The 25,454-nt window shown below is 41.9% G+C and overlaps 1 protein-coding gene across 2 annotated transcripts in view; it reads right to left on the bottom strand.

Annotated features, from left to right (window-relative positions):
* The window catches only part of LOC115169440 (MAM domain-containing glycosylphosphatidylinositol anchor protein 2), a 345,934-nt gene that overhangs the window by 20,590 nt on the left and 299,890 nt on the right, over positions 1-25,454 (bottom strand). For both annotated transcript variants that reach the window (XM_029725099.1, XM_029725179.1), the window contains exons 13-15: positions 17,435-17,455; positions 13,995-14,150; positions 12,331-12,492 (exon numbers count right to left, since the gene is read on the bottom strand). In XM_029725099.1, the coding sequence (XP_029580959.1) occupies positions 12,331-12,492; positions 13,995-14,150; positions 17,435-17,455 (339 nt within the window). The remainder of the gene's footprint in view (positions 1-12,330; positions 12,493-13,994; positions 14,151-17,434; positions 17,456-25,454) is intronic.

The following is a 25,454-nucleotide window of genomic DNA, read 5'->3' as shown; positions in this document are numbered from 1 at the left end:
GTATAGTTAAAGTGACTATGCATATATGATAAAGCAGCAGCAGCGGAAAAGAGGGTATGGGGGGGGGGCACACAATGCAAATAGTCCAGGTAGCCATATGATTACCTGTTCAGGAGTCTTATGGCTTGGGGGTAAAAACTGTTGAGAAGCCTTTTTGTCCTAGACTTGGCACTCCGGTACCGCTTGCCATGCAGTAGTAGAGAGAACAGTCTATGACTGGGGTGGCTGGGGTCTTTTCCAATGGGGCCTTCCTCTGACACCGCCTGGTGTAGAGGTCCTGGATGGCAGGCAGCTTAGCCCCAGTGATGTACTGGGCCGTATGCACTACCCTCTTAAGTGCCTTGCAGTCGGAGGCTGAGCAATTGCCATACCAGGCAGTGATGCACCCAGTCAGGATGCTCTCAATGTTGCAACTGTAGAACCTTTTGAGGATCTGAGGACCCATGCCAAATACTTTTAGTTTCCTGAGGGGGAATAGGCTTTGTCGTGCCCTCTTCACGACTGTCTTGGTGTGTTTGGACCATTCTAGTTTGTTGGTGATGTGGACACCAAGGTACTTGAAGCTCTCAACCTGCTCCACTACAGCCCCGTCGATGAGAATGGGGGCATGCTCGGTCTTCCTTTCCTGTAGTCCACAATCATCTCCTTAGTCTTGGTTACATTGAAGGATAGGTTGTTATTCTGAAACCACCCGGCCAGGTCTCTGACCTCCTCCCTATAGGCTGTCTCGTCGTTGTAGGTGATCAGGCCTACCACTGTTGTGTCATCTGCAAACTTCATGATGGTGTTGGAGTTGTGCCTGGCCATGCAGTCATGGGTGAACAGGGAGTACAGGAGGTGACTGAACACGCAGCCCTGGGGGGCTCCAGTGTTGAGGATCAGCGTGGCAGATGAGTTGCTACCTACCCACACCACCTGGGGGCGGCCTGTCAGGAAGTCCAGGATCCAGTTGCAGAGGGAGGTGTTTAGTCCTAGGATCCTTAAAACCTCTTACATCTAGACGTTCCGCTAGCGGAACACCTGCTCCAATATCCAATGATAGGCGTGGCGCGAATTACAAATTCCTCAAAAATACAAAAACTTCAATTTTTCAAACATATGACTATTTTACAGCATTTTAAAGACAAGACTCTCCTTTATCTAACCACACTGTCCGATTTCAAAAAGGCTTTACAGCGAAAGCAAAACATTAGATTATGTCAGCAGCGTACCCAGCCAGAAATAATCAGACACCCATTTTTCAAGCTAGCATATAATGTCACAAAAAACAAAACCACAGCTAAATGCAGCACTAACCTTTGATGATCTTCATCAGATGACATGCCTAGGACATTATGTTATACACTACATGCATGTCTGTTCAATCAAGTTCATATTTATATCAAAAAACAGCTTTTTACATTAGCATGTGACGTTCAGAACTAGCATACCCCCCGCAAACTTCCGGTGAATTTGCTAAATTACTCACGATAAACGTTCACAAAAAAACATAACAATTATTTTAAGAATTATAGATACAGAACTTCTTTGTGCAATCGAGGTGTCAGATTTTAAAATAGCTTTTCGGTGAAAGCACATTTTGCAATATTCTGAGTAGATAGCCCAGCCATCACGGCTAGCTATTTTGACACCCACCAAGTTTAGCCCTGACCAAACTCCGATTTACTATTAGAAAAGTTTGATTACCTTTGCTGTTCTTCGTCAGAATGCACTCCCAGGACTGCTACTTCAATAACAAATGTTGGTTTGGTTCAAAATAATCCATAGTTATATCCAAACAGCTGCGTTTTGTTCGTGCGTTCAAGACACTATCCGAAGTGTAAATAAGGGTCACGCGCACGACGCATTTCGTGACAAAAGATTTCTAAATATTCCATTATCGTACTTCGAAGCATGTCAACCGCTGTTTAAAATCAATTTTTATGCCATTTTTCTCGTAAAAAAGCGATAATATTCCGACCGGGAAAGCGTGGGTACGTACAAAGAGAGAGAAAATAAAAGCATGGGATCCCCTCGTGCACGAGCCTGAGTCTCACAGTACTGTGACCGGCCACTATCCAAACGCGCTAATGTTTTTCAACCAGGGCCTGCAAAGCCACAATTCAGCTTTTTGCCGCCTTCTGAGAGCCCATGGGAGCCGTAGGAAGTGTCACGTAACAGCAGAGATCCCCTGTATTGGATAGAGATAATCAAGAAGGCCAAGAAATGGTCAGACAGGGTACTTCCTGTACAGAATCTTCTCAGGTTTTGGCCTGCCAAATGAGTTCTGTTATACTCACAGACACCATTCAAACAGTTTTAGAAACTTTGGAGTGTTTTCTATCCAAAGCTAATAATTATATGCATATTCTAGTTTCTGGGCAGGAGTAATAATCAGATTAAATCGGGTACGTTTTTTATCCGGCCGTGAAAATACTGCCCCCTAGCCATAAGAGGTTAACTTAGTGATGAGCTTTGAGGGTACTATGGTATTCAAGGCTGAGCTGTAGTCAATGAATAGCATTCTCACATAGGTGTTCCCTTTGTCCAGGTGGGAAAGGGCAGTGTGGAGTGCAATAGAGGTTGCATCATCTGTGGATCTGTTTGGGCAGTATGCAAATTGGAGTGGGTCTAGGATTTTTGGGATAATGGTGTTGATGTGAGCCATTACCAGCCTTTCAAAGCAATTCATAGCTACAGACGTGAGTGCTACGGGTCTGTAGTCATTTAGGCAGGTTTTCTTATAAGCTTCAAGTTTAAATTCCCGCACCTTGAAAGTCGCAGCTCTACCCTTTAGCTCAGTGCGAATGTTCCCTGTAATCCATGGCTTCTGGTTGGGGTATGCACGTACAGTCACTGTGGGGATGACGTCCTTGATGCACTTATTGATAAAGCCAGTGACTGATGTGGTGTACTCCTCAATGCCATTTGAAGATTCCCGGAACATGTTCCATTCTGTGATAGCAAAACAGTCTTGTAGTTTAGCATCTGCTTTTAGCATTTAGCATCTGCATCTTTATGTGCCTAACACAGGGAGTGAGAGGGGACTTCTATTTGGGTGTCTTAGACAGGAACTCTCACAGGTAGCGCCGGAGGAGACGCTGGTGGTCGGCGGGGACTGGAACTGCACAATGGATTTTATGAAATACAAAAATGGGGAGGAGTCTCATTCAGGCTCAGTGGGTGTGTAAAGGGACATCATTAAGCAGTTTGACCTAGTGGATGTTTGGAGAACTAGACATCCCAACACAAGACTGTATACATGGGTGAAGGTCTTTGGAGCTAGGGTGAGTGCAGCTTGATTGATTTAACATGTCCAGGAATCAGAGCAATAGGCTGTTGGGCACTACCATTCTCCCGGTGGGTTTGTCGGATCATCACATAACCATGGCTCGGCTGTCTATTTCACCAGGGCCTCGGCAGGCATCCTATTGGAAGTTTAATGTAAAGCTCTTACAAGATGCCACTTTTTGCTCAGGTTTCTAGACTTTTTGGGAAAGGTGGGGGCAGTGAAGAGATGAGTATGAGTCTCTGAGTCAATGGTGGGATGTGGGAAAAGTCAAAATCCGGCATTTCGGTCAACAGTATACAGCGCTCTCATCCTCAGAGGCTAGGAGAGTTTTAGGGGAACTATAACGTAGTATTAGTGAGATGGAGGTAGAGCTGATGGGGCAAGGCAATGTAGGCCTCCAGGCTAATTTAGCTGAATTACGTAGGGACCTGGGCAGTTTTTTCCAGGTTAAAGCAAAGGTAGCACTTGTAAGAGCTAGGCTCTCCATGCTCAAGGAGATGGATGCTCCTAGCTCCTCCTTCTTTGGTTTGGAAAGAGAGTGGGCAAGCCAAGGGTATGCATTGTCTACGGCTTTCGGATGGGCGGGTGACCTCTGTGGTGGGTGAGATGCGGGAGCGGACTGTGGAGTTTTATACTGAGTTGTATAGGGCAGAACTGTGTGATCATATGTGTGCTCAGGTTTTGTTTGCAGAACCCACTAAGCTCTCTCTGGCACAGAGGGATGAAAAGGACATTCCCCTGTTGTCCCATGAACTGGCAGAGGCCATAACTCAGATGTCCCCCGGCCGTGCACCGGGGGTCGATGGTCTCGCAGTGGAGTTTTATAAAGAATTCAGGGGAATAATTGGACTGGATTTCTTTTGCATGTTGCGTGAGTGCGTCAGGGTAGGAGAGTTGCCAATGAGCTGCTGTCGGGCGGTTCTGACTCTCCTGCCCAAAAAAGGGGACTTGTGTGAACTTAAGAACTGGAGGCCTATGGCATTGCTCTGTGTGGACTACAAGATATTTGCCAAGGTCCTCGCTAATAGACTGAAGCAGACATATTGCGTACGGGGACGCTCAATCACGGACAATGTGTTCTTAATCAGGGACATGTTGGACTTGTTGAGAGAACTTTGGACTGGTCTCTTTAGATCAAGATAAGGCTTTTGATAGAGTGGACCATGAGTATCTGTTTAATGTGATGTCTGTGTTTGGGTTTGGGGAAAGGTTTTTGACCTGTGTGAAGATGTTGTATGTTGGGGCGTCATGTATGGTCAAGGTGGGAGGGGGGCTCAGTAGGCCAGTCTGGGTGAGATGGGGCATTCGACAAGGATGCCCTCTATCGGGGCAGTTATATACACTAGCCATTGAGCCTTTTTTGGGCCTGCTACGCAGGAGACTGCAGGGAGTGTGCTGGACAGGTATGGGTGTATTGACAGGCATAGCAGTGTCAGCATATGCAGATTACGTTTCTGTGATGGTCTGTGATGGTCAGGATATGCAGGCACTAGAGACTAGTCTGAAGGTGTACGAGGGAGCTTCATCAGCTAAGGTAAACTGGGGAAAGAGCAAAGCTCTGTTATGTGGGGCATGGGGGGATAGGGCCCCTCTGCTTCCAGGGGGTATGCAATGAGGTTGTGAAGGGCTCAATATTTTCAGGGTGTATCTGGGCTCGGAGAGATGGGTCAGGAAGAACTGGGAGGGGCTGTCACAGGCAGTGGTGTCAAGACTGGCCAGGTGGAGGTGGCTGCTGATAATCAACAACCTGGTGGCATCCTCCTTGTGGAATAAACCTCCCCCCCCCCCCCGCGCTGCTGAGAAGAGCTGGCGGATTAGGGTTGGACCGGCAGCTGTTCCTCATGAAGCTGAAGAGGCTGAGTACAGCAGGTCTCTCAGACTTTTAATCTGCAGTGCTGAGGGCCTGGCAGCTGCTAAGGCCCACACGAGAAGGGGTGTGGAGCCTGGGAGGGGCCTATCTTCCACAACCCAGCCATCCCTTTGAGATCGGTTCAGTGGCCACCCTGCAGAGGCAACTGATGGCAGTGGGTTTACTAAGGCTGGGTGACCTGAGACTGCTGGGAGAGGAGGGGTGGAAAACCCTGGAAATCCTGGCACAACAAACAGGACTAACATCTCTTAGGCTGCTGGAGAGATTCCTGGAGGAGGTCCAGGAGGCACTGTCTGGGGGATGGAGGGAGGCAGGGAGGTAAGGAGGGGTGGGGGGTGGAGGGAGGGGATGGAGGGAGAGAAGGAGGGATGAAGGGGAGGGAGGGAGAGGGGGACTCGGCTGGCGATCAATCTGAGCAAATTGGAAATGTCACGGCCTACTCAACCTCAGCTGAGCGCTGGAACAGCTCTAATCTCCCCACTGACCCGCCTCACCCACCTCCTTTCCTCCCTCAGTCCCCCTTCCTCCCTCTCTCCCCCTTCCTCCCTCTCTCCTCCTTCCTCCCTCGCTCCCTCCTTCACACATTCCAGATGTTCGGAGCCAACCGCACCTGGCAATTCCCACATTCCACTAGGGTAGGCTAAGCATATTAGTTTCCACAGTGTAGGTGTGTGTGTATGTGAGCGTGAGTGTCTGCTTGTGTGTGTGTACCGTAAATTCCGGACTATAAGCCGCAACTTTTTTCCCACGCTTTGAACCTCGCGGCTTAAACAACGACGCGGCTAATATATGGATTTTTCCCGCTTTCAAATGTTTTTTCAAAAAAAAACACATTCTGTGACGTGCTCAGTTTTTTGGCAGCATAAAGCTTTCATTAGACCAATGAAATTGCCGAACGGGTTAAGGTCAAACAGTGACGAGAGCGACAATGAAAACGATCCAATATCGGATGAAGCAATTCTGAGGCTATTCAACTCCGACACTGAAGAATCTCAAACATATTCTACTTTGAAGAATCTCAAATATAAAATCTATTTTGATTTGTTTGATTTGTTTTTTGGTTACTACATGATTCCATATGTGTTATTTCATATTTTTGATGTCTTCACTATAATTCTACAATGTAGAAAATAGTTAAAATAAAGAAAAACCATTGAATGAGTTTGACTGGTACTGTACACTGGACAAAATAAAGGTTGTCACGTCTTGACCCTTGTAAGATGTTATTTTCTATAGTACAGTGGTCAGGGCGTAACAGGGGGTGTTTTTGGGTGGTTTTCGTGTTTTCTGTTTCTATGTTGTTTTTCTAGGTTTCTATTTCTATGTTGGGGTTGTTGGGATGATCTCCAATTAGAGGCAGCTGGTTCTCGTTGCCTCTAATTGGAGATCATAGTTATGTAGAGGGTTTTGCCATTTGGTTTTGTGGGTTGTTAATTTTGAGTAGTGTGTTTTCTCTCTGCGTCACGGTTTGTTGTTTTTGTTATTTTAAGTATTTGGTGTATTGCATTTAGTTTCACGGTTTAATAAAGATGTGGAACTACAAACACGCTGCGCCTTGGTCTGATCCTTTAAACAGCCGTGACAAAGGTTCTTAAATGGTTCCTCGTCAGCTCTTAAGGTGCCTTGGAGATCTCTTGCCCGATAAAGAACCTTTGAGTCTACGGTTCTTCAGAATTCTAAAAGTTTCTTGAAATGTATGGATGCCTGCAAATAAGTCCCTTTCTTAGCACACAGGACATTGGCCAGTGTTAACTAGTGTTGATCTTTCAGTGTAACATTTCTAGTGTTGATTCAATAGTTAAATTCATACTGTAAAGAGTTATATTAACACTCAGTGGTGTAAAAGAACCCCAGTGTTCGTGTTAATAACCAGAGTTGAACCAAAACCATGCACATCAGTATCATATTTCCCAGCATGCTCTATTGCAGGTTGATTTTTGGAATTGTTTGTTTCAATGCCTATGTTTTGCATGTACACTGATTAATTAATCTTATGCACATCAAATGTAAATAACATACAGTTTTCTAAACTATTCTAATCTGTTACTTGGACTTGAAACCCATTACTGAATGGGTTGTTCAAGTTTAGATGTTTAAGGTATTCTAATACCTTAGTCTTCCCAACCCTGGCAGTCACTTTGAGTGCAGGTTGTGGGAGAATAACATTTCTAAATGTTGGATATCCACAATAGGAAATACACATCACTTTGCAAGCCAGCATAATGTGACTTGCAGGCAAATTATGAGTTGCATGTTATTGTATTAGGGTAAAACTTTAAAAATATGTATTGTTTTAAATAATAAGTGTTATGACAACATATTCACTTTGGATCTCACTTGGTGAAGGCCACAGGACTGCAACAACCGTGTCTCTCTCACTAGCAAACACAGTCATGGGTGCAATGGTAACTCACTTGAAGGGCACCCTGCGAACTATGCAAATGAGGCTTAAATCCCTAAGAAGGGCTATTCAATTCTGGTCTTGGAGGGACCAAACATTTCTGGTTTTGGATTTCTGTATGGTTTTTCAAAGAACAATCCCATTTATGGCTCTTAAGAGACCCTAAAATGGTTCACTTACTCGGTTCTCGGCACCCCAAGGGGTGCAAGTTTTGGTTTTTGCCCTAGCACTACACAGCTGATTCAAATAATCAACTAAATAACAAACTGTCTTTCTTTACAAACTAGTAACAATGTCTCACCCCATGTTCAAGAATGGCCTTTTTCTCGCATCTTTGAAAATGCAATTATCTCCATAATATTGTTATTTTTTAAACAAAGCAATTATTATTATTATTATTATTGTTATGAATTTAGAATGATATCAAAGCCCCTTGGATATTCTCACATGTACAGTTGAAGTAAGGTTTTAAATAAACCTTAGCCAAATACATTTAAACTCAGTTTTTCACAATTCCTGACATTTAATCAGAGTAAAAATTCCCTGTCTTAGGTCAGTTAGGATCACCACTTTATTTTAAGAATGTGAAATGTCAGAATAATAGTTGAGAAAATTATTTATTTCAGCTTTTATTTCTTTCATCACATTCCCAGTGGGTCAGAAGTTTACATACACTCAATTAGTACTTGGTAGCATTGCCTTTAAAATGTTTAACTTGGGTCAAACATTTTGGGTAGCCTTCCACAAGCTTCCCACAATAAGTTGGATGAATTTTGGCCCATTCTTCCTGACAGAGCTGGTGTAACTGAGTCAGGTTTGTAGGCCTCCTTCCTCGCACACGCTTTTTCAGTTCTGCCCACACATTTTCTATAGGATTGAGGTCAGGGCTTTGTGATGGCCACTCCAATACCTTGACTTTGTTGTCCTTAAGCCCTTTTGCCACAACTTTGGAAGTATGCTTGGGGTCATTGTACATTTGATAGACCAATTTGCGACCAAGCTTTAAATTCCTGACTCATGTCTTGATGTTGCTTCAATATATCCACATCATTTTCCATCCTCGTGATGCCATCTATTTTGTGAAGTGCACCAGTCCCTCCTGCAACAAAGCACCCCCACAACGTGCTTCACGGTTGGGATGGGGTTCTTCGGCTTGCAAGCCTCCTCCTTTTTCCTCCAAACATAACAATGGTAATTGTGGCCAAACAGTTCTATTTTTGTTTCTTCAGACCAGAGAACAATTCTCCAAAAAATACGATCTTTGTCCCCATTTGCTGTTGCAAACCGTAGTCTAGCTTTTTTATGGGGGTTTTGGAGCAGTGGCTTCTTCCTTGCTGAGCGGCCTTTCAGGTTATGTCGATATAGGACTCGTTTTACTGTGGATATGGCTTTGCCATCACAAAGCCCTGACCTCAATTCCTGAGCTGTATCATTTTAGTAATTTACGGTATGACGGCTGCGTGCTCCCATGGTGTTCATACTTGCGCACTATTGTTTGTACAGATGAACGTGGTACCTTCAGGCTTTTGGAAATTGCTCCCAAGAATGAACCAGACTTGTGGATGTCTCCAATGTTTTTTCTGAGGTCTTGGCTGATTTCTTTTGATTTTCCCATGATGTCAAACTAAGAGGCACTGGGTTTGAAGGTAGGCCTTGAAATACATCCACAGGTACACCTCCAATTGACTCAAATTATGTCAATTAGCCTATCAGAAGCTTCTAAAGCCATAACATAATTTTCTGGAATTTTCCAAGCTGTTCAAAGGCACAGTCAACTTAGTGTATGTAAACTTCTGACCCACTGGAATTGTGATACAGTGAATTATAAGTGAAATAATCTATCTGTAAACAACTGTTGGAAAAATTACTTGTCATGCACAAAGTAGATGTCCTAACCGACTTGCAAAAACTATAGCTTGTTAACAAGACATTTGTGGAGTGGTTGAAAAAAGAGTTTCAATGACTCCAACCTAAGTGTATGTAAACTTCCTTTTTCAACTGTATATAATCAACCCTGTTATTAGCAGGACACTATATATTGGTCATTGGTCCTGCACTCAATGGGATTGCCTTGCAGTTCTCCAGCTGTATCCACTGAAAGCGTGCGAGGTTCAAGGCACGAGGGCAGGTGGTATGGGATGGGACGCAGAGCCGCGCACAGAAGACAGACCTAGCCCATGGGGAGGGAGGAGGGTAGCGCAGAGGACAGACCTAGCCCATGGGGAAGAGGTAGGAGGAGGATAGCACAGAAGACAAACCTAGCCCATGAGGAGGGAGGAGGGTAGCACAGAGGACAGACCTAGCCCATCGGGAAGGGAGGAGGACAGTAGCACACTGGGTAGCACAGAGCAACCCTTTTTTAAATGTTTTTTTACCTTTATTTAACTAGGCAAGTCAGTTAAGAACAAATTCTTATTTACAAGGACAGCCTATTCCTTCCTCCCCGTCAGGGAATTGAACCCCGGTCTCCTGCATGCCCCTCTCATGCCCACGCACGACACAGGGATTATTTAGCTTAATAGCACAAGACTATAGCCTACCCCGACCGTCACGTTTTACAGCACCATCATTTCCATTCCATCCTAACAGAAACCCATAGGGTTTTTCATTTTTCTTGGAGTAGAAACACCATAATAATAAAATTAAGCAAGTACCAGTCAAAAGTTTGGACACACCTACTCATTCCAGGCTTTTTCTTTATTTTTAATATTTTCTACATTATAGAATAATAGTGAATACATCACAACTATGAAATAACACATAAGGAATCAGTTAACAAATTCTTATTTACAAGGACTGCCTACTCCTTCCTCCCTGTTGGGGATTTGAACCCCGGTCTGCCACGTGCCCGCACGACACGGGGATTCTTTCGCTAAATAGCCCAGCATTCTAGCCTACTCCCAACCATCACGTTGTACAGAGCCATATTTTCCCTTCCATCCTAACAAAAATCCAGTTTTTTTTCGTTTTTCTTGGAATAGAAACACCATAATATTAATCAAATGAATTAAGCAAAATTTCTTAAAATCAGTCCCATATACTGTGTTCTTTCAAAAAAGGTTTTCAATTCTCTAGTACAGCTACTAATGAAAGCTATCAAATGCTTCTCAAAGATGCCCTCTGGTGGTCAAACTAGCACTAACTAGCATTAATGGTACTGAGCTTTGTGTTTTTGGCGCCCCCTTGAGTACAAAGCCGGAAATACTGTATATCCCGGGATGAAAGGAGGATGGTATGATGATATGAAAATCTGAATACCACCTAACCCTATTTGTGACTCAACACCTGGATTCGGTCTTATGTAGCAAAATGTGAAATTGTGCTTTTTTTGCAGACGTTTACTGACAACGGCCATATTGTTGTACACACGTCACGTAACATTAGCTAACGAGCCATCCAGCTAACATTAGCTAGTTAAACAACAATGAACAAAGTGCCAACAATGCCTAACATTAAGCTCTAACTTGAAAAGCAAACAGCTCTGGGAAATTAACAATAACCTCCGCTAGGGAGCCAGCCAGCTAACAGTACACTTTGGCTTAAGACATATAGCTAGCTAGCTAGGTAAACAATGAACCTAGCTAGGTAAACAACTTTTAATATCACACATGTCACGTAATGTTAGCTAACAAGCCAGCCATCTAATGTTAGCTAGTTAAACAACAATGAACAGCTTGCCAACAATGCCACAGTGCTGGGAACTAACCAACCAGGTCCAATGTTAGCTAGCTAACATTAGGCTCTAAATAGAAAAGCAAACGGCTCTGGGAAACAAATAATAACGTCAGCTAGGGAGCCAGCCAGCTAACGTTAGCTAGCTAGCTAACAGTACACCTTAGTTTGAAATGAAACCACTTTCAGTCAAAATTAGAAACGTGTAATATCTGAAAATGTAGCTAGCTAACGCTAGACTATCTTACCTGTATACATCATCATGCATGATGCTGGACGTGTATCCCTGTCAGGAATGCCATACCACAGTTGCCCTTAGTTTGAAGATGTAATCCGGAGACAGGTGTTTTCTCCATCTCTTTAGTTATCATACTCTAGTTCCACTGATTTCAAAACTTGATCCTCCAGAAAGTGGGGAGCAACACTTATGCAGCTCCACGAAAAAATATACATTAAAAAATGCCGCGTTCGACAGGATTACCGACACAGACTGACGAGCTCAAATAGACAGAAACCTTGAATATGGCAGACCAATACTAACTCCTCTCTTGGCATGTCCAGCCCACTCATTATCTCAGCCAATCATGGCTAGTGGGAAGGTTGTTCACTTTTTCTGTGGCTTAACCAACAAGGCTCGTAATTTAACAATTGTATTCGTATTTACAGATGGCATACAAGTTTGTTATTAAGGCACATGAAAGTTCACATGTTCGAGAAGGCATTTCTGTAAAAAAAATAATTTTGATCCCAAAAATATTTTTTACATTCAAACAGCTCTCCTGTGAAGTCGTGACTTGCGACATACACCCAGTTTCCTGAATTAGGTCACATTTGGTTCCAACTTGTGCTTTGATTTTTAAGAGTGGAAATCTGCTTAAAGGGAAAAAACATAAAGCCATCAATCAAAATTACGGATCTTATAATGGATCCAATGTCCAGAATAATGGCTCTAATACGGATGATTATAGCATAAAGCTATGAGATTACAAATAAATAGTCACTGGAGAGAAGCCTCCATGACTCAATCATGTATTGACGAGAGAATACAAGGAACATGTCCTTGGTTTGTGACTTGCTGTTATGTGTTGGAGGGAAAAAGACTGATGTTCTTCTTACCGATGTGTTTTCCGTACATGTGGAAGAAGAAGCCGAAGCAGTATGCCGGGGGGTTGGTGATGCCGTACGGGTTCTTAGGCGCCACGTTGAAGAAAGGACTGACCAGCCTTGCTACCTCGCCCTCCTTCCGAGGCCGGGAAGTCTCGATGTACATGTAGAAACCTGTAGGGTAGGGACAACACAACACCAAATAACAAGGTTATACCTGTAGGGTAGAGAGAACACAACACCAGTGTCTTTAGGACCCAAGGAGTGCTCTGTTGTTTGTAGGCATGACTCTTAACAGCCACAATTTGCCGTTAAATCACATAAAAGAAACCCTTGGTTGTGCTGTTTGTATTATGGGAAAAAAATAACATTTCTGTAACGATCACATGGAATATTGTTTTGGATATTGGATGGGCTATTCTTTTATTAGAATCCCCCAAAGGGAACATGATATAGAGGATGTATGGGCACATGATATAGAGGATGTATGGAACAAGCCCTCAATATCTTAGAATCCTTTGGGATGAAAATGGCGGCTCCATCCAGCTAGTAGTGAAACAGTGGAAGTCAATTTCCAATAAAGACCTCTCCTCTAACCAGACACTAATCAGAGGGCAGAGGGGACAGAAGAGATGGCCATATCTCAGGGTAATCTGAAACCTTCATGGGAGAAGCAGCAGTGAAACGAACCTTCCCCACACATGGCCCGAGTCCCATTCCAGACTCAATCTACAGTCCCACTTTGGGGCGGGAGGAGGTAGCTAGGACGGAGAAAAAGCTTGCATACCCTCCAGCTAAAATCAAATAGAATTTCTTCTCTTTGTTGATTTTGATATCAGATAATTGCAGCCCCTTAGGACTGGTGGGCTGGTAATGAAATGCTGGACAGTTTCAACTAATTACAGTGATTAAAGCCAGTATATTATTTACTACGTCAGCTGCTGTTGCTACTAGAGCTGTCCATTCCTGTAAAGACTAGATCAATGCTCCCTCTCCCTCAGGACTGACACACAGGCCAACTGTCACCGTTTCTTGCAGAGGGTGTGTGTCAGATTGTGAAACGAATTTGCCTGTGTTTACACTGTATCAATCTATCATATTGAACACTAGCAGGCAACTCTGTCAGGCACTGTCCCCATGGAAACCAGAGAGAGAGAGGATGGGATATATATATATATAGCGAGAGACAAAAAGAGTTGAGACAGAGAGAGGGGGGATACAGACAGAGAGAGATGACTACCATGAAAGTAAGAGTGCTTAATTGTTTGTTGCATGTTCCATTGTGTTGATATTGACAAGTGTTATTGATTTGCCGCATGTAGTGTGTGTTGTTAATACAGTATCTGTACTGAGTGGACTACCAGGGTGAAGACTAAAATATTACTCAGAAAGTCCTGGAAGTTTACCTGGAAGCCAACTGTACCAATACGCTGTGAAAGAACATGCGTCACAAACAGATACATGTAACATAGCTGAAGCCAACTGGAGTGGTAGCCAACCACTTGCAAATAAGTATAAAAAAATATTCTAACATAGTAAACTGTGGGCAAAACAATTCCCTTACGACCTTCTTTGTCGCATTGAAGATTCCCCAACACGGTGCACCTAAAATCCTAATGACATCACAATAAAACATACTGTACAGTAGCTTTGTTTTCCTTCCTGGGTTTGCTCACCCTGTTTGGATCCGCTGCGGTCACCGCTAGGCCCGGTGTTGGGCGTGTACTTAGTGTCACGGGTGGCGGCGCTGTGTCTCGTCCAATCGAAGTCATCGTTCTTGTCCTGTGTGAACATGCAGATGGGCTCCTCCTCGAAGCTGCAGTGGAACTCTCCTGAAGAGCGGATCAGAAAACCACTGTTACAGTCATTGGAATATAAACACTAGAACCTCATCATGTAATGTCTACAGTAGTAGATGAAAGCTGCAGTAACTCTCATGGAGCATGGGTCGAGAAATTCTCTTATAATGATGTCCAAATGTAGGTACAAATCAGAAGAGGCTATAGGAGGATGGGCTCATTGTAATGGCTGGAATGGAATGAATGGAACGGTATCAAACATATAGAAACCACACGTTTGACTCTGTTCCATTAATTCCATTCAAGACATTACAATGAGTCCGTCCTACTATAGCTCCTCCCACCAGCCTCCTCTGGTACAGATGGAAATACTTGATAGAACCTTTAAATGGTATTCACCATGACATTTGCTACTGAACCATGAATGAATGGCAGCGGTGCATTCTACATTTTTATTACATTTACATTTTAGTCATTTATGTTGATCATGTGAATAAACACATCAGTCAATGGATACTGCTATGCATGTCTACCAATGAGTGCACGACTAAGTCTCTGAGTCTGAGTTCACCCAATGAATGGCTTCAGATAGCTGACCATGAATCGTGGATCATGAATTACTGCTGTGCAATGACGAGCTGACAGAACAGCTTCTATAAGAGGACATACTGCTGAAGTTAATGATGTTGAAATCAACACGGGCCGATGCATGTGTGTCTAATAATGAGAGAGCTACAGGTATATGCCAAAAAAAGGAAACACCAAAATAGTGTCTTAATAGGCTGTTGGGCAATGTCGAGCTGACAGAACAGCTTCAATACTCCTTGGCTGTGTTTGAATACTCATACTAACCACACTATTTGTGACATAAATTGACTACGTAGTATGCTTATTGGTCAAAGTATGCATATAGTTAGTATGCCAAAAGTTGTACATCTATTTGCCAAAATTCAAAGTATACAAGCAGTGGACACTATTTCTGTGCATTTTAGGGCAAATAATGCAATTCTTCAGAAAATGGCCGTGGCTTCACAACGTTTTCAGATTTGAAGAAAAGTCCGACGAGTCCAAAAAGTGAATATTCATTGCTTCAACTAATTAAAACAAATGTTAAGAAAATATTGAGCAATGTAATAAAAAAAGGAATTACTTTTCAAATAAGTTACATTACACGTTATGTTGGCTGACAATTTGATAGCTACGCTAGCCTTACGAACCACATAGCATTACAGCAGTTGCTTGTATGTATTTATTTTATTTAACTAGGCAAGTCAGTTAAGAACAAATTCTTATTTACAATGACGGCCTACTGGGGAACAGTGGGTTAACTGCCTTCTTCAGGGGCAAAACAACAGATTTTTTTTAACCTTTTTACCAGCTCGAGGATTTCATCCAGCAACCTTTTGGTTACTGGCCCAACACTCTAACCACTAGGCTACCTGCCACACCAATGTACTGGTATGTTAGCTAGCTACATAACATTAGTTGGCTACTAATACATCAAACTTTCCAGTATATTAACTATTACATAGTTGTGTGTGGTATGTCTGTCTCGAGCCGCATACAGTGTATCTCGTGCAGAGTTGAGCCATATAGGGTTTAACATAGGAATGGACACAAATAGTGAAACATCAAATACAGATGGAGATGGAGGAAAACATTTATTGACTTGATTATTCACGTCATTCTTAGCTTAGCTAAGTGGTATAGTTGTTGTGTGTTCTCAATGGACAATGTTAATGAAGTCGTAAGATGTCTAGCTGGTCATTTGTTATGCTAACAAGAAGTTGCATAGCAAAAGCATCAATTTTCGGTAGACAGGCGAAGCACTAGTACACTGAAAGGATACACTTTGTTTACAGTATACTAAAATGAACAAATAGTATGTCGTATATACTCATTAAGTATGTAGTATACAGTATGTTAGTATGGGTATTCGAACACAGCTCTTTGCAGAGATTCTCCAATTGTCTGGAACTCTACTGGAGGGGTATTTTGTGGATGGTGGTGGAAAACGCTGTCTCAGGAGCCGCTCCAGAATCTCCCAGAAGTTTTCAATTGGGTTGAGATCTGGTGACTGAGACATGCACACACACACACACTTGATTTCCCCTTATGAAAAATGTATTAACTCCCACAAAAATGTCCATTAATTATAAATTAAGATTCTACATCTATAGGTCCTGTAGGTCTCTATCGACGGTTCTCTTAAAGAGATATGGTTGTCAAACTGTAATATAAAATAATATAATATTAAAACAACACGATATAACCAGAAGACATTTAGAAACAGAAGTGTCCTCAAAGAGTTGGTAAAAAGCAGCATCTAGATTCAGGACGTGGGGCCATGTGATAAATATTCATTGATTTATTAAAAGGTAGCTGGAAGCAGTTTGAAGTGGCGACCTTGGTGGAGGCAAGAACTAGAGGCTTTACACAGGTAGTGGAGAAGCAGGCGTGGAGAGGAGGGGAGGAGGAGAGAGAGAGAGAGGCGCGCACACACACACCCACACCCACAGAGGAGAGTGGCCCAGCTAAGACAGCCAGAGACAGAGAGAGGGGCCTCAGCTCTTGACTCCTCTCCCCTCCAGTGTCCAGATTTGCAGATCTAAATGGGGGTCTGGCCCCCAGCATCTCTCTGCTAATGTCAATCCACTGTGAGCTAAACTACATGGACCTGAGCCTTAGTGGGGATGGACGGGGGATTGGGAGGGGAGGAGTGGAGTGTAGGAGGAGGTAGAGGAGGAGGAGATGGAAAAGTGGAAGGAGGGGGAGGAGGAGGAGTAGGAGGAAGAGGGGATTGGAGGGGAGTGGAGAAGAGGAAGTGTGCAGATGAGATCTATTGTTTAGATAAGATTGCCTGCAATCTATAGGGGGTTTGATAATGATGCTAGTAATAAATTATTATATTTGTGATTTGTACGTGCTAACTGCTAACCCAACACAATTACACAATATGCTTTAGCAAGCGAGTGTTTGTGAAGTAGGGAGACGTTAATGTGGAGGTTTTCCATAAGTTACATGGGACCTGATTATAACATAATGTGAGAACGTTGGAGAGAACACATAGAATGCATTAATGAGCAATACACACACAGATTCCACTGATATCCCCCATCCCACCACACACAGTGTGTGTGTAGTGATCATTAATGCATTCTATTTCTTCCAGTGTAGTTATAAAGTATATTACAGGAAAACTACTGAAAGGGATTCTCGCAGGGCTGCTCAGCTCTGCCTAGTTAAGGGTGGGAACGTCCTCATCATACTCCGAGACATGCTAAGTGATGTGAGAAACAAAAAAAGCAGTTACTTACTCAGGTGAGGGTTGACGGGAGCTGAAAATCAAAAGTGAGGTAGTCATTAGTAAACAATACAATAGTCTTCCATCATTTAAACAGCAGTTTGCTGACTCATATAGAAGGGTTTGGGTGTTGCCCTTGAGGTGTGCGGAGTATTGGGACATAATGTCACAGAATGTCAAAAGGTACCGTTACACCCAAAACAGCACACAAGCAGTGTGTAACGCAACCTTTTAACTTGACATTTGTAATGATTTAACATTAGCAGCTGGTAAACTTTGAATTCTGTTTCCTGGTGGCCATCATCTCAACTTCTAATGACACATTCTCTCAGAGTACAATTATAGAGTTTAATTGGAAATGGAAATGTTTAATCAACTTTTAAATGGCATAACTGATAGAGAAATCATCTCCAGTGCAGCAGAGACAATCATTATCAGAGTAAAGATAGGAAAGGATCCAAGAACAAATGAAAGACATTTGAAATAAAATATGATACAAATCTGTCCACACGGATGAGTGTACACACACACACACACACACACACACACACACACACACACACACACACACACACACACAGGGGGAAGTGTGTATGTATTGTGTGAGAGTGGGACTACTAAGAACAGACATATTAATAATCTTAGATAAAACAGATGATCACTATTCCGTTAATTTGCCTTACTGATGTCCGTACCAAAGGCAACTTCCACTCACAAGCACCTTACATAAACTTTGAGGCATGTGAGACACAATGTTTCATCTCACTAATTTGTAGGAGAAGCCTTTGTTGGTTGTGTTTGATAACGGCCAGGGGCCTCATTTATAAACCGTGCGTACGTACAAAATATACCCCAAAATTTGCTTGCACCAGTTTTCATGCAAAAGTTGGCGTTTATACATTTTTTACTTGATGTGAGAATGTGCTTACGTCACAGCAAATTTTAGACCATGCGCACGCACATCTGCTAGTGGATGAAATATTGTATTGCAAGTAGGGCTGTTAGGTGACCATATTACCGCCACACCGGCGGTCACGAGTCATGACCGCATTCTAATTCCACGTGACCATTTAGTCACGGTAATTAGGCTTCTCCAGGCTCTGATGCTGCTGATGGTCATTAGTAACCTACCAAATTTGCTAACTGCCTGGTACTCAGCACTCTATTGTCCCTCTAATCACTCTGACATCAATGAAAATGTAATTGAAAATCAAATCAAACTTTTCATGAGTACCCATGAACTCATGCTGCGCACATATTTGTTTCCCCTGCCCCTGTTCCGAGACATGTGCGTGATAATAGTCCATTATAAATCAAAATTTCACACATATTATTTAGTATATGTAAAGACAAGATTAAATCAAGAATAGTCTGATGGGTGACAATATTAGCCTATCACTTGTGAATTATTATAATGATGCCCAGCTTGTGTGCACTAAGGCAAGAAACAGTGCATGCCTTTTTTTGGCGACTTTTTCAAATCATAGTCGCACAATTCCTTAGCCTAGCCCACAGGCCTATATATTTTGATAAGGTTTGTATCACAACTAAAGTGGCCAAATAACTTCTTAAATTGATGTAAATTAATCTGCTTTACAACTGCTGTAGAGCCTAACTGGCATACATAGGCAGCGCTTGAGTTTCAAGTTTGAAGAAGATAATTTTCACCATAAAATGCACAATAAAAAAGCATTACATTCATAATCACATTTGCGGTTACTTATGAGTATGGTGTTTTCCCGCTAACTGACAGCATTTTGGAACATTCAGGCTTATAGCCTACTGTCGTGTTCGTATTGCTGTGCTTATAATGTGAAGAAATAGCCTAATAGTTTATCAACATTTTAAGCTAAACATTCTGATCTGTTACATCATTCGCAATGCTTTTAAGATATGTTTTGATGCACGTGGTTGTATTAATTTGGGATATATGGCATTACACAACTGTCGCAGAGTATGTTTGGAGTATTAATTTTTTACACAGAAGGACAAGTTGACCAATAGAAAAGGTAAACTTTTGTACTATGTGGGATATTAGATTGACATTGGCCAGTCCTTTTGCTGTTTGTTTGGCCTACTCCTCTTGTTGGCTGATGAAAGGTAAATGTGGACAGTTCTTCCAACATTTTTAATATGCGCCTCGGAATTCGATATGAAGGACGCGCGCAATTGCATCCCACGATGTGCCCGTCTTCATTTGTAGCATACTCCAGAGCTGAGATATGAGAAGGGCCCAATCACTGACAGGCATTGGCTAATAAGAATTGAGATATCTGAGAAAGCCATGTGAGTGAGAAGCGCTTCGGAGCACGCAGCTGGGAGAAGGGAATTATAATGATTATATTCAGCCCAAGGGCACAATGGCCACTGTCTGCAAAAAGCATGGATTTCTTTAGGTGGTATTACGGCTACGCAAGTGTGATGCTGCTGGGAAGAGGCATTATCAAGTGCTTGTCAAATTTTGAATGAGAGACTGATGAAGTGTGCGCAGGCTGCGCAAAAAACAAAGCAGAGCTCATGCCTTTCATTTTTTAAATTTTTTTTATGCCTTTCATAAAAAGCATCATTAGAGTTGCATCATGCAGCTTTAGAATGTATTAACAATCTAAACATACAGCCTAACATTTTAATCACAACTAAAGTTGCATAAATAACTCTAAATGCATATAGGAGGACCTGTTTCCTGTTAATTGCTCAACACAGAATTCTTCATACTATCAAATAAAATAAAATAATGACACGGAATTCTAAGCAAATATTGTCTGCTAAATGAACTAGTGCAGCCCACAGCCATATGACATAGCTAGATCAGGACCTAACATAAGGACAACTCCGTACACGATTCTGTTCTTCTGAAATCTATATATTTTTTCATATCATATTTCTTTAGACCTATCTAAAATAAATTATGGATTTATTGTGATGGTGTAGGCTACATTAAATTGATTTATTAGACTTTTTAAAATGTAGATGTTCCAAAGGTCTGCATCAGTGGCTTGTAGGCTATGTTTGGAATCCAGGAGAAGCTAAATGTATTTATGTTAATTAACGGTCAATTACCGTGAGACTGGCAGTTATTTGCTTGACAATAACCGTCTGTCAAAATGTAATGCCCACCACAGCCCTAATTGCAAGCTGGCAAGTAGGTATTTTGTGCAAATGGGGGATATGATAAAGCTTATTCCTAAAAAACTATGGAACCATTTGCCATTACTGAGAAGAGCAGAAATCTATGTAAAAACAATGTTTCATCTAAAATAATTTGACATTTTCATAACCATTGCAGAACATATTCCTCACCTTTTCTGGCCATGATGGGTTCATATTCCCAAAGGAGCCATACAACAATGACCATGTGAATCTCTAATTTAATTGGACCTAGAAGCCCAGTATATAGAATTTAACAGCTGATCTTTTACATTGAAGTAGGTCTATGTATCAAGTTCCAAGTTTTTATTGTCATGTGCACAAGTACAGAGAAATGCCTTTCTTGCTTGCTCTTTCCCAACAATGCAGTGATGAATATCAGTAGTACTATGAAAAATAAATTAAAACATCTAACTAACTACTGTAAGTATTGTAATTGCATTTTTTTTTGTAGCCTGCCCTACAATTTTTCTGAATTCCCGGCCATTCCCTAATATTTAGGTTGGGGGGAAAAGTCGATATAAAACTTTGTTAAATTCAAACATTTTGTAGACAGGTCCACGACAATTTGCTATTGTTTTCTTGTTCAGAAACTGACACTGTCCTTTTCCAGATACAGCATAAATGACTGCTAAATATGAAAACATTCTGCCAACACAATAAATAGACCGGTAGCTTATGCAAAATATTTGACTGTATGTGTATGGAGGTGTTTTCCAGGTGGAGTTTTAATGCTCATTCACGTGCAGTTTTACCACAGGAAACATGAGTATGTATGGCATGTGCCAAGTTTATAAATCTCAATATTTGTGTACATGCTCAGACTTTTCAGAAATGGCGTACGCAGAAATTTTGTTTGCAACAGTTATAAATGAGGCACCAGGAGATTCCCTGAACATGTGGCGTGATGAGGAAAAACGAAGGGCCTCGTATAACTAACTATACGAGGGCTCAACATTTTCCCTGGTCAGGTAGTCTGGAAAAGTCAACCCTGTAAATGATATCAGGCAACCCACTGGTCTTTCAGGAGTTTGTCGTTTTGGTTTCTGCGCTGATGGTGGCCTGTAACGAGTTCTTTGTAGAGAGCCTAAATGAATGAGTTGGGAAACAGTCTGTGACCTCACCTTTCTACTCATTATTCCTTGTTAATAAAACAAACGTATGCTTTCATTTGATTGAAATAACTATAATTATAATATTCTAGAGCTACACTGATGACCTGTCTATCATATCACTACAGTTACATAACATGAGAAGAATATTTTAATATTCTAGAGCAACACTGGTGACATTCCACTAAAAGATGGTTGTGCCAGTTATAGAAATAGAATCCACACAACTGGATACAGTAGAGTGTCCCTCTTATTAAAATACCTGTCAGGGTCGTTGTGCATTCTACCTGCCACTCCTCTGCCTGGCTTCATCAACATTCTTCATTAATCATTTAAGATGGTTTAGCTAGGTGGCAAACACAGAAAGGTCAAGGGTAAAAAACACTGTTGTTTTTTTCCCCTCAGTTTAAGCCAGTTAGCCCTGCAGCTCATTTTTGTGTGGAGTAAATACAATTTAAGCTGTCAGGAAGATGCATGGGCTTTTTAATGTTAGATTCCTGTCCCCGTGAATAGATGTGCAACTTCAGCTTAACTGCAGAACTGTGTTACAGCTACCGGCAATGATTTATGGAACGCAGCAACTCATGGAAGGAATAGATTTTAATCCACTCGATTAAATTTGATTTGAAGTATTAACAAATCATTCCCAAAATGAAAACATTGGTTAAGAACTGAAGGGCCAGCCAGGTCTCCTATACACTGAGGCGAACTGAAATAGAGGCGATTCATGGAGATAAAAGAAAAGAGAGCAATTTTTCAGACTTATTGTTGTGAGGCGGCCCTTTAGCTATAAACACAGCTGTTTCTCAATCCATGACAAGAAAAGGAAGAAGGAGGACAGGAAATAAGAGACAGTGGAAAGAAGAGATTACGAGGGAGAGGACGATGAAAAATAACCAAAAGTAGCTGAAGGTGAAAAGAGGAGAGGAGAGAGAAGAGGAAAGGAGAGGAGAGAAGAGGAAAGGAGAGGAGAGAAGAGGAAAGGAAAGAAGAGAAAAGACGAGGAGATGAAGGGAAGATAAGAGAGCAGAGGAGAGGAGAGAAAAAGAAAAGATAGGAGAGGAGGGGAGAGGAGATGAGAGAATGAAAGCAAGAAGGACATTTTTGTCCTTTATGGAAGGTTTCACACATCATCTTGCAAGTGTCTAAGGGATATTACTCTTCTTCTATATACTCTTTGTTGTAGTCCAAGAGTTGTTTGACCAAGGCCCTCTTTACAGTGGTTTGTTATGAAGTTATTCTGTGACTGAGCATGGCTGTAGCAAGACTAGACAGATCTACAACGTCCCCTCATGATGAAGGACAAGAGCCCTGAACCTATGCTGCACTACACTATAGGCTACTTCCTATACAGTACACACTCAATGTACTCTTTCTACAGATAGAGGAGACACTGCATGAACCGAACAAGCCTCTGTTGTTAATAATACCGCTGTTGGCTAAATCAGGGTCACAGAGTGATTCTTGGTAGTCTTTAACAAATCTACGTTGAAACTAAAGTATACACATCACAGACATGGTTATGGTCTTAAACAAAGTAGACACCTGTACCATGTCATAGAGTTGAAATGTATTACATTTTGAGTTTTCATCCCAATATTACACTTTCTATACATCACAGAAGACTGAAATATAACAAAACCGTTTGACATAAACAGCAGATGTTTATTAATTATGGAATTATGATTTTATTTTTAATAATATTCCACCCTTCAGGCCACTAGAGGGCGATTTGGTCAATTGACTGCAGGACAGGACTAAACAATACACCCAGAGAGAGGAAAACAACTGCCAGGGTCACCACAATATTTGGACAGCCTCTTTCTAAAGGAACCACTTCTAGGTGAGTCACTGTGGGTGTGTCTGTTGTCCTAACAGCTGCTGCCGGTCAATAGCAAAGCATGAAAACTGGTGTCTTTGTGCTTGTGTATTGAGAAATCCAACAGTCAACCATGATGTTTTCCTATAACGAGGACAGACACAAATCAATTCTAAAGGTAAAATAACTGTTGCAGCCTTGTAGCAGTCATTCAAACACATTGACTTGTGAGGTTGAATAGTTTAAAGCATACAGCAGGGTTCCCCAACTGGCGGCCCGCAGGCTTTATTTGCCTCCCCCACCCCAAGTTTTCTGAGCAAAGTAATAATAATAAAAACATTTGTCATTGTTGGACATAAAACATTGTAAAAACATCAGGATATCAACTCCAAGGGATTTTAATTTAGGATATCTGTTCCGAAGTACATAATAATAGAAGATAATACCAATATTGGTCAATTTGCAGTCTACAAATGATTTGTTATTATGTTACGGCGCCCCGACCATCTGCTCAAGAAAAGAAATCGGCTCACGGCTGAATCTAGTTGATGATCCCTGGCATACAGTATGCCTACAGTTTGGAGGAAAAGATTAAGGAGATGTTGCTATAGGCCCTTTTATATTTCCAAGCATATCGATGAGACCGAATCCCATGTCCAAACAGTGTAGTTCCACAGCGCAGCAGAGAAATAAAAGGCTCCACAGAGGGGAATCAACCATTCTGGTTTAGAGAATAGTTTTATGCTTTAGCCGCGGGCCTGGAAACAGATGCTGCTGACTTTTCTGACAGTTCTATTCTTTTATTCTCTAGTGAGCACTCCCAAGCCGAATCTCTCTCCTCTCTTTTTCTCTTTCCTCTCCCAATTTCTCCCTTTCTCCCTCCTGTTCCCCCTCCTCTATCGCTCTCTCCTCTGATTTTCCCTCTTTCCCCATTTCTCTCTCTCTCTACCATTTTTTGAGGCCTTGCTTATGAAAATATGTTTCATTTGACTGATATTTTACCTGCGGCCTCTGAGTCACACAGCCTTAGTCTAAATGAATGTGTCTATTTCAGTCATATCTTTCCCCCTCTATCCTCTCCACGACACACCCACCCACACCCACTTTATGCCAAGCAGTGCCATTACAAATATATATCTCTATTTCGTGTAGTAATTGTGTTTTATGACCAGACACAATAGACCGAACTTGACAGTAAGTATTGTCACAGCATGCTTAAATATTATTTGGTCTGATTGTCCAGGTGCAGTAGCGGTTCCTGAACAACAAGTTATGACTGGCCCATCAAAGACATTGTGTTCACTATAGCGTACATTAGACATTTGAGGTGCCTACTGAATATGTTACAGACTGGAAATTGTGTCGTACTGTGTCAACTGTGGGCGCTAAAGAGCTCCCAGGCAAGCTGTGAAGACTTAAAACGATCCTCCATTTCTCTATTGTTCCCACACAAACGGTTCAATTAACGAAAGAGGTTGAGAGATAGAGTAATTGTAATACTTAGGACTAGGCTAGAGTATAGGAGTGAACTCTTGGCTTGTACGCTTGTAGGTACACTTCTAAGTAATGTCTTCCTCAAACATGACCTTTACAGAGTCAGTATACACTTTATTTAATGTCAATTCTCTTGAACACCATTATATACTTCAAAGCATCTGCCAGGGAGACTAGATGTTTATTAGATGTGTCTGCCAGGGAGACTAGATGCTTATTAGATGTGTCTGCCAGGGAGACAAGATGTTTATTAGATGTGTCTGCCAGGGAGACTAGATGTTATTTGATGTGTCTGCCAGGGAAACTAAATGTTTAATAGATGTGTCTGCCAGGGAGACTAGATGTTTATTAGATGTGTCTGCCAGGGAGACAAGATGTTTATTAGATGTGTCTGCCAGGGAGACTAGATGTTATTTGATGTGTCTGCCAGGGTGACTAGATGTCAACTAGATGTGTCTGCC

Source organism: Salmo trutta, chromosome 1, assembly GCF_901001165.1.
Source record: "Salmo trutta chromosome 1, fSalTru1.1, whole genome shotgun sequence".
NCBI classification, from domain to species: Eukaryota; Metazoa; Chordata; class Actinopteri; order Salmoniformes; family Salmonidae; genus Salmo; species Salmo trutta.
The sequence above is the reverse complement of the archived record's forward strand: the minus strand, read 5'-3'. Positions and strand labels throughout refer to the sequence as shown.